This window comes from Ursus maritimus, unplaced genomic scaffold, assembly GCF_017311325.1.
Source record: "Ursus maritimus isolate PB19 unplaced genomic scaffold, ASM1731132v1 scaffold_3, whole genome shotgun sequence".
NCBI classification, from domain to species: Eukaryota; Metazoa; Chordata; class Mammalia; order Carnivora; family Ursidae; genus Ursus; species Ursus maritimus.
The window spans coordinates 54,655,685-54,665,566 of NW_024425563.1; the positions used below are offsets into that span (position 1 = coordinate 54,655,685).

At 45.5% G+C, this 9,882-nt stretch overlaps 1 protein-coding gene across 1 annotated transcript in view; it reads left to right on the forward strand.

Moving 5' to 3' along the window:
• LOC121105903 (twist-related protein 1-like) overlaps positions 1-1,682 on the forward strand; it is a 2,614-nt gene extending 932 nt beyond the window's left edge. Inside the window, exons 2-3 of the mRNA XM_040644560.1 lie at positions 7-467; positions 1,014-1,682. Coding sequence (XP_040500494.1) covers positions 7-425 — 419 coding nt within the window. The 3' untranslated portion in view covers positions 426-467; positions 1,014-1,682. The remainder of the gene's footprint in view (positions 1-6; positions 468-1,013) is intronic.
• The last annotated feature ends 8,200 nt before the right edge of the window (positions 1,683-9,882 follow it).

The following is a 9,882-nucleotide window of genomic DNA, read 5'->3' on the forward strand; positions in this document are numbered from 1 at the left end:
TCGGAGGCGGCGACGAGCCGGGCAGCCCGGCGCAGGGCAAGCGCGGCAAGAAGTCTGCGGGCGGCGGCGGCGGCGGCGCGGGCGGCGGCGGCAGCAGCAGCGGCGGCGGGAGCCCGCAGTCGTACGAGGAGCTGCAGACGCAGCGGGTCATGGCCAACGTGCGGGAACGCCAGCGCACGCAGTCGCTGAACGAGGCGTTCGCCGCGCTGCGGAAAATCATCCCCACGCTGCCCTCGGATAAGCTGAGCAAGATCCAGACCCTCAAGTTGGCGGCCAGGTACATCGACTTCCTCTACCAGGTCCTCCAGAGCGACGAGCTGGACTCCAAGATGGCAAGCTGCAGCTATGTGGCCCACGAGCGGCTCAGCTACGCCTTCTCGGTCTGGAGGATGGAGGGGGCCTGGTCCATGTCCGCGTCCCACTAGCAGGCGGAGCTCCCCACCCCCTCGGCAGGGCCGGAGACCTAGGTAAGGACCGGCGCCTCTGCGCCCCTTCGCCTTTCCGCCGCTCAGGTGGCAGATGGACTGACGGCCGGGCCGCGGCTCCCCGTCCACCTTGCCTTCCTCAGCCCCCTCTCCCACCCCCCTCTCAGCCTTCCCACCCAGCCTGGCACCGCCACCTCATCCCCTGACCGTCCCTGAAAGGCAGGTCGGTCGGCGCTAGGGAGAGGGGGATGCGCCCCGGTGAGGCGTGTGCGTGTGCGTGAGTGTGCGTGACGGACAGGAGGGCAGACTGGGAGAGATTCAAGGGTCAGGGCTAGAAGGACGGTTTTCTTGCCAGCGCCTCCTTTTCTTTTGGCTTGAAGTTTTCGTTCTCCTTAAAACAAATGCTTCCAAATTCCACCTCCTCCTTCTTTCCGCCCACCCACTTCCTCTTGCCCTTGGGCTGAAATCCTTCCAGGTTGTTCAGCGTAATTTCTCAGTAGTGGTGATAAGGACAGTGCTCACTAGTCTTAGAAAACAGCCACGAAGACCTAAACAATAACCAACTTTCCCCCCTCTGGGTTTTTGCAGATGTCATTGTTTCCAGAGAAGGAGAAAATGGACAGTCTAGAGACTCTGGAGCTGGATAACTAAAATTTAAATATATATGCCAAAGATTTTCTTGGAAATTAGAAGAGCAGAACCCAAATTCAAAGAAACAGGGCGTGGGGCGCACTTTTAAAAGAGAAAGCGAGACAGGCCCGTGGACAGTGATTCCCAGACGGGCAGCGGCACCATCCTCACACCTCTACATTCTGATAGAAGTCTGAACAGTTGTTTGTGTTCCTTTTTTTTTTTTTTTTGACGAAGAATGTTTTTATTTTTATTTTTTCATGCATGCATTCTCGAGAGGTCGTGCCAATCAGCCACTGAAAGGAAAGGCATCATTATGGACTTTCTCCATTTTAAAATGGTTAACAACCAGAGGAATTTTAAGAACGTCTTTAGAAATAAAAATACGGGGATCAAACTGACTTGCAGAATCACAGTCAGTTAATTCCTTTTTACATCTTCCTCTGAGAGAAAAAAAAAACTTAAAATACAAAAAACAACATTCTATTTATTTATTGATGACCCATGGTAAAATGCAAATAGATCCGGTGTCTAAATGCATTCATATTTTTATGATTGTTTTGTAAATATCTTTGTATATTATTTTTCTGCAATAAATAAATATGATTGAAAATTTTAAGAACCTCAGAGTTTGGTCTATATTTTTAAAGCTCAGGATTAAGTGGGAGGTAAATACCTGCTTGTTTCACTGTGGAGGCACCCAGGAGGGAGGGGGCACTAACATAAACAAAGCAGTGAAAAACACAAATAAACTCGCTACTGACAGGCACAGGCATGTTATTTAGAAAGACAGCTTTATTATTATTCCAGTTCGGTGTTCAGTGGGCTTTGTAGCATCTATCTTTCATCTCTTATCAGGTCCCCAAAGAGCAAAAACTTAAATCAGTTATGCACTCCTCTTGCTCATATTTTGAGGAGGCAGCTGTAAAAAAGTTGAATGCAAATAAGCAATATGAAGCCAGCACTATTTTCTCTTGTTACTGTATATTTTTGTCCACTGTTTGTGAGGATTTCTAAGTGATAGGTTCATTGCACTGAAAGGATGCACGAAGTGTTATTAAAATGCTCTATACGTATAAATCAGTAGGAATACATAGAAAATAATAAAGTTTAATNNAGCAGGAAAGATAATTCCACTTGCAAAGTAATTTGCCTAACTTTTTTCATGAATGAAAATGATATTTAGTGTCATGTTTGCTTAAAGGAAAAACCAAAGTTAATATTGTTCCATGTAGATGTTATCCATTCAGGAAGCATGCTCCTTCTTTATATATAGAGAACATATAACTATGGAGTAAAATACAATAAACAAAGAACCTGAACTTTCAGTATCTTCAGTAACTGTTGGAACAATCACAATTTTAAGTACTAGAGCTATTCATTTTCTAGTGAGTTCATTAGCAAATATATTTTATTCAAAATTACATGGAATTTTTCTCTGGTTACTTACAGGTATACAAAACCTGAAGTTAAGTAAAACAGTAACAGCAAAACGAATGGGGCTTGATTTTTATTTCATTCTGGTTATTTCTGTGCCAGGAAAATATTGGCTTTTATAAATAATATCACTAGAAGTAGTAAGTTTGTATCACTTCTTAACTTTTACATCTAGTTGCCTGCCTTCAAAGTGTAATCAGGAAAGCTTTCAAACTGGAAAATAATTTTGCTGTCTAATTCAAACAATGGCTATGGCAAACAAGTGTATATGAATCTAAACAGATCGTGTTTGTTCAACTCAGATTGAGGTTATTCTATTGCCTGAAGGTTTTTGTTTCCCTCCCACACATCATCAGAGAATGCTGACATAACAATATTGTAAATTTGCTATTCTGAATATCTTAGACCATGTTTTATGATAAGGAGCCTGTAGCATTGACTTACACACTGAGAGATTAGTGAAGGCTTGGGGAATTAATTTTTGGATTTTGATAGCCCTTTACCAAATAACTACATGAGCCGGGAAAGTAATTACGTGTGAGTGTACTTGTAGGGGGAGGGTGTATTTGTAGAGTGTGTGTGTGAGTGTGTGTGTATGTGTGTGTTTGAGAGCGAGAAAGTGTGTGTGTGTGTGTGTGAGATTGTATGTGTGTGTGTAGGGTAGAAATGTAAGGTGGGTACCCTAGAAGGATGAGGGAGAGCATCAGGATGGTAATTCTCTCTTCTGTGTGTATCATCCTACCACCTCCATTTTCTAAACTGTTCATGGAGGAATCTCCTTGTTCACTAGCTTGGTATGACTATTTGATATTTCAGATTTCTTGATGTACATCAGGATGGAGCTGACCGTCATTGCCGAGGAGGTAATTTCTCTTATCTCTGATGATACAAAACCCAGACGTTTCAAACAAAGGTAGCCTTTCATTTGCCTTCTTAAATTTTTTAAAAATTTTTTTGGTGTTTTATTCTCTTTACTTTTCTTAAAAGGGAAAACCCTTTGGAGAAAAGCAAATGCCATATTTATGTTGCTAAACTGAAGGTAATATTTTCCCCTAGATTTTCAGGGAAATAAATAAATGAATGAATGAAAGGTGATGGATAGCTTTACTTTGAAGGAGAATAATTCATGGTGGAAATATTAACTATAAGAATACAATTTTCAGCTTGCAGACTGTTTTTGTATTCCCAGGGTCCTCCCCCATACACATGACTATGCTAATTCTTTTTTAGAAGAGAAATAAAGCCACCTGTGTTTCTCTAGCTCTACCATTATTTCCTGTTTTCATTTTATTTTTGCTACCTATTCTATTTAAAGGACAATTAGAATGAATTACCTCTGCTTCACAAGTGAGAATTTAACGTGGTGGCTGGATGAGGGACTCTACCCTTTAGCCAGAATGCATTTACTGGAGAGAAAATGCTGTATAAAATTGCCTTGGGTGAATTCTAAGCAACTGAGTAAGAATGTGCACATATATAATTTTTTTAATCTTGCTTTTAATTTTGTTGAATTGATAGCCTTCAGTCATAAGAAAGCAGTAAATTTTTGTTCTCATATGAGAACATATGCACACATTTCCCTTCTTCCTGCACACACTTGCTAAGCACATGCACAGATGACAATTCATGCACCATTGCAGGTACCCTCCCTAATGTGGCACATATTATTAATAAAATAACGTTAAATAGCAGAAACTCACATACTGTGTGTACTTTTTTCCCACACTCAACAACGGCACAAGCTTCTTGCTCCTTCAGTCTTCAGGCTCATATTCATAATAGAGCTTTTTAAGGGACACTTGGCCTCTTGCAAAAAAGTCGAGCATTTTGCACATTCCACGGTTTGGCAAACTCAGAACTGGTTATTTTCTCTAGACCGGTATCAAGTTCTTCTCAGGCATATGATTTCACTTGAAGTCCTGCCCAGGAATCCTTCAAAGTGAGCGTTTGTCCCGCTCTCATGATGTCAGGCGGTTTTCCCTGCATCTGTAATTTGAAGAAAAACAAACAAACCTGCGGGGAACAAACGCCACGGAAACCCAAACAAAACTCCGTGGGGAGCTGGAGTCTCACCTGCGGCGGGCGCGGGAGGGGGGCGCCGGCCCAGACTCCCCTGCGTGGGTGGCGGGCCGATGCCACACGGTGGGGAGAGTGACAATGTCCGTGCCCTTCTCCGACTGCGTGGACCGCTGCGGGCCCCGCGTCTGGCCGCTGCGCGGAGGCGGCGGTTCCAAGTGTCAGCGGTAGCAAAGGGAGCAGCAGCAACAGAGTCAGGCAAAGGCCCAACCTCAAATTTCCAGAGACAGGCCTGTATTAGCGACAAACAGGGGTCGGGCGGGGGATCCCCGGGGGCCACTTTTCCAGAATTTTCTGCGTGTGTGTCGTAAAGCGTGCCCCACCCCCAGCACCAGCGAAAGTGGAAGGAAAGTGCACCGGCAAAGTGGAAGGAGAAATCGGTTACCTCATGATTTCTCAAAGCCGGCAACCCCACTCTTCCAAGAAGCCTCGAAACCGAGACCTCGAAAATGCAAACAGGATTATTAATTATCCCTATTTACTGAACAGCAAAAGATTGACCCAGTAAACAGGGCACGGGATACATTTGCCATTTGCTTTTGTCCCAAGGCCCCAGGACGTGAGCCCACTTAATGTTCTTAGCAAATCAAAGCACGTGTCCTTTGAAGAAGGTGTGTAATTGGAGTTTAAGGCATGTATGGAATTCCCAGATGTCTATAAAGTAAAAAGGAGCATGTGGCAGGTCACTGGAAGGTGGGGCAGGTTAAAATCACTGGCATAAAAGTCCCCCCTTTATATTCTCCTTCTTTATAAGGGCCAGGGAGATAAACGTTGGGGAACGGATGGGACGGGATCATAATGAATATCCAGCTTCTCATATCAGAGTCATAGTAACCATGGCAAAAAGCACATGGTCAGAAAACCTCAAAGAAAACACTCAATTATAGCCGGGATTTCGTGGGCGCCCTGCAATGAGATCGTTTGGGGTTTGCTGCAGCGAAGGCCTCGAACGGCTGTCTTTCTTGTTTACGTGGACTGTTTTCTTTTCCTTCCATCCTCCCCCCCCCCCCCAGTTTGTGGATGTGTCTTCGTACTTACGCGTGAACAAAACTCCAGATTAGGAAACGAAAAAACTTTTCTAAAAACATTCATCCCAAAGACAGCCTTCTTGGGGGAGGGGAGATTACGAGCAAGTGAAATTAAATTTCTGTAAAACACGCAGTTTATACATCTACCAGATAGAGCGAACATTCGATGAAAAGACAACCATCAGAATCAGCAGCACTCTGTTTTCATCTCACTGAAGAATAGAGAGATGTATATGAGACTATGGAATCTAAGCGCGAGTTTGAATATTGCTTATTAGGCAGTTTTGTTTTGTTTTGTTTTGTTTTTGGTCTGGAGCCGGAACCGAAGGCAATCTGACTTTTCTCCTTGGGTTCAAGATGGTGCCCTCATTTACCTGCACAGCGGAGCCGGAGGCGGGAGACGTAAGGATGGGGTCTGCCAAGGAAGCTGGTCGTGGCAAAGGCTGGCGTTGGGAGGGGGGCGATGTGGGGTCATAGGAGGCTGGGGGCCAGAGCCTGGGGGCTGGAGCAAAGCGCGCCACAGACCCCGCCACTGAGGCAGGCGGGAGGACGAAAAGGACCCACCGGGGGTGATGCGAGTGTGACAAGTGAAAAGTTAAGCAGGTACCTGAAGGAAGTTTATCTTGCCCAGATGTTAGGGCTTTTATGAAATGTCACGTGAAGAGAACAGATGTACAATTTGCAAATGGGGCCACGCCTGTAAATACAAGGAAGGCAAATGCTTGGAGGAAAATCCAGGCATAAATCATCAACCTCCTTTTCTAGATATCTATTTTCTCCTTTAAATATTTGCTTCCGGAAAGGGAAGACACATCTTAAATCGTTAAGTAAGTGCCTCTTACTTAAGAGAGGTCACAATCTTACCCCTTCCCAGCACCCACCCATCCCCTAGGTACCTTGGGTGCAGAGGGTTAGGGTGGCTGGCANGCTTTCCTTCTTCACGTTCCCCATCCCCCACGTTTCTGTCTTGGCCTCTCAGAGACTTTTGATCCTGAGAAACGTATCGGATCTCGGTTTGGAAAAGCTGAAACTAATCAATTGCCTTTTTGAAGGGGTAGAGAGTGATAAGAGGGAAGGAATGCCAGGACTGACAGACCCTAAACCTCCAAGATGCTTGGCTGGGCTGAAAGATGAGCGGGTGATCCCTCCCTCCTGGGGCCGGGACCCAGGCTCAGAGGAGGGGGGGGGGATCTTTGCTGCCCATTGGGTAGGGCTTTTACGAAGTTAAATTATCGAATTGATTGAGGATTCTTAAATGTGTACAAATAAGAGGCTTTTTCCCTGCTTCCATGTAAGAAGGAAGCTCAGTTCATAAACAAAATTAAAATGAATTAGTAGTTGCCCAGTTGTGGAAGACAGTCCAATTCCTTTCTCTGTTCTAAGAGAGAAGTTCATAGAGGCTATTGTGAATATTAACGGGTGGCTCGGGCCTGGATCTACGTGCATAGCACATTAAGGTTTTAAATATTTGTTGACAATACCTTTAAGACTATACATTAAATGAATGAACTGTTCTGTGGCTCTTCATTTAAATGCAACATTATTCCTAAGTCACTGTTAAATTGACAATTGCACCTGGCTTGTTGTTATTATATAGCTGCCCATACAGCTCTGTATTTTTTTTTTTCAAATTAAAGTTGGGGTATTTTCCTTCCACAATACTAAATCTAAATTTACTGTCAGAGTTTATATTAATCCTCTTTGGGTTTCCAAAGAATTGAAATAAATTCAAATTGATCACATTAGCTTTAAGGATGACAGTTTTAAAAATGTGCAAGACCAGATAAACAGACACATCTTTTCTCTCTATGGCATTTAATCTAAATACCCATCCAGCTGTCCCTGAAGGAACTTAACCTTGATTTATTACCTTTAGGTACATATCATATCTGGTTATGGCCCCTAAAGCATCCTGGAGAAAGACCTCAGATCCTGCCCCCTCCGGGTTTGCCTAGCCAAGATGAATGTTGGGTTGAACTCCAGCACCCTGACTCTGATATGTGTTACTCTGGGGCTTCCAGGCCTCCATTTCTAAACACACTACTGGATACAATAGTCCAAATTTCTTTTCCTCTTTTGTTTCTGAAACTTAACACCAAATCAAAGAATTGTTACTATTGTTGAAAGCCAACATGCAGCAGAAAGAGACCGAGTCAATACTGCATGTTTAGGAATGATTATGAATCCTTCAGAGAGGTATGTGCACCCCTACAACCATGCTCCATTCCTGGGCAGAACCCGACCTTCCAGAGCAGCATTCTTTAAAATGTCCTTATAAATCCCTCTTTCATTGTGACAGAAGGAGATTTCTGTTAGTCTCTTCCTAAGGTTGCCTCTGGCCTCATTCCACCCTTGACTTCTCTTGCTAACCCAACCCCCAACAACACACACCTTCTAAAACTTTTAACTTTGTAACATATTAAAAAGACCTGGAGCAGAGAATCCTTCTTCCTCTTCCTTCTCTCCAGGCCTCGTCTGAATGAAACTTAAAACACATCTCATAGATCAGTTTTCCTTCTCTGAAGTTAGGCACAGTCCACGACCCGGATTTTCAAATGGCCTAGGCTGCAGTCTGCAGTATTTAATCCAGTCAGCTATTAAATGTCCTCCGGCTAAATCAAGAGTATAAGAATCCGTAGTGGGATAATGATACCAAGAGCAGTTTGGTAAAGGAAAGGGGGGCTGGGAGGGGGCACGGGCTGCGGGGATCCTTTGATTTGGAAAATCCTGTTTTTAGAACTCCTGTCAGAGTAATAACAAAGCAAAGAAACATGAAAGAGCAGCTCTTTGTTCCAGGATATGGTTTTAATGAAATACTACTAACACATACACGAAAAGAAAAGAAAAAGAAAAAAGATCTATTAATAACCACTTCTGAGACTCCGCTTTTCCTTTACCTATTAGGGACTAGCAAGCTGCGCAACGTGATACCCTCTCCCCCTTTTCTGCCGCCTCCTTCCCTCCCTAGTTAAGCCAAAGTGATTGTTCTGATGAGTCCCGGCCCGAACAGAACCCCGGACCACACTGCCCTCCGCATCCCGGCTCCACGTCCCTTCTCTGAGCAAAGCCAGCCCCCGCGGGAACCTGACTGCCAGGGCTTTGCCTTCTCTCTTCCCAAGGCGGGCACCCGCACTTTGGGAGCTAGTTGTCCTGGTCCCTGGCTGGAGGCCTTCAAAGGACCCCAACACATGTGGCACCAAGGGGATAGCGTGCCCCAAGTCTGCCTGCCTTGGCTCCCAGCTGACCCTGCCCAGCGCTTTTTTGTTGACTTAAAACATCCGGAGGGACTGCAACTAATAGAGCGAACGGGGCTGGGGGTAGGGGAGGAGAGCGAAGAGGCAGGGGGTGGGGAATCACCAGAGAAAAAGCAACAGCATTTGGGAAGGGGGGAGCAACCTTTTAGGCAGCGAGAATGAGGCATTTTAGCAGCCGCGTCTGTCATCTGTAACAGTGGACAGATAAAAACCGTCCCAGATCAAAGAGGTTCGTTCATAAATCACCCGTAAGAAATGGATTGTGAGGAGTAAAGGACACGTGTCGAATAATCTCAACCCTGCAGTCAGCTAGCTGCCAGCGCCGTTCCTAACGCCCCCTCTCGCGGTACCCGCGCAGCGAGCGCGTCTCCCCGCAGGGAATGTCTGTGGGGGGAGGTCTCTCCATGCTAGTACCCCCTACCCCTCCACCCTCCAACCTCCTACCCTCCACCCCGCCGCCCCCTAGCTTCCGCCTTAGACGCCCGGCTGGGCCATCCCTGCTCCAGACTTGAGATTTCAATACAGTCGGTTGACTCTAGATTGACCAAGGAAGTCGTGGTAAAAATTGTAGTCTTTTCATTTCTGAGGCGAGAAAGTTGCACTCTCAGAATCTTAGACATCTACCCCTCGAGGTCCCCTCTTAGTGGTCCTTGTCCCTCTGCTGAGCCCTCTTGAGAGAACTCGGAAATTTACAGTACGGTGCAAATGTAACTCAGCCCGGAGAGAGAGAGAGTTCAGCGAGAGCAGAAATCGCCTAGGCGGGTGTTTTCTGTTCGGAGTTTTCGAAGTTTCGGACGATCAGTGCTTCGCAAATGCCGCACTTGTGTAATCTGTAAAAAGCACTTGCTGTCTCTAAACTAGGACCAAGTGAATTCTCTTTCTCCCCCTCCCACCTCCCCAGCTCGAGACTCTCTCGCACCTGCTTCTCTCTTATTTGAAAAAACAAGCGAAAGCGAACGTCCAGTCCCGCGTCCTAAACTCTCCAGCCAGCTGTTCGGAGGACCCCAGAAACGCGTATTGGGCGGGTTTAGA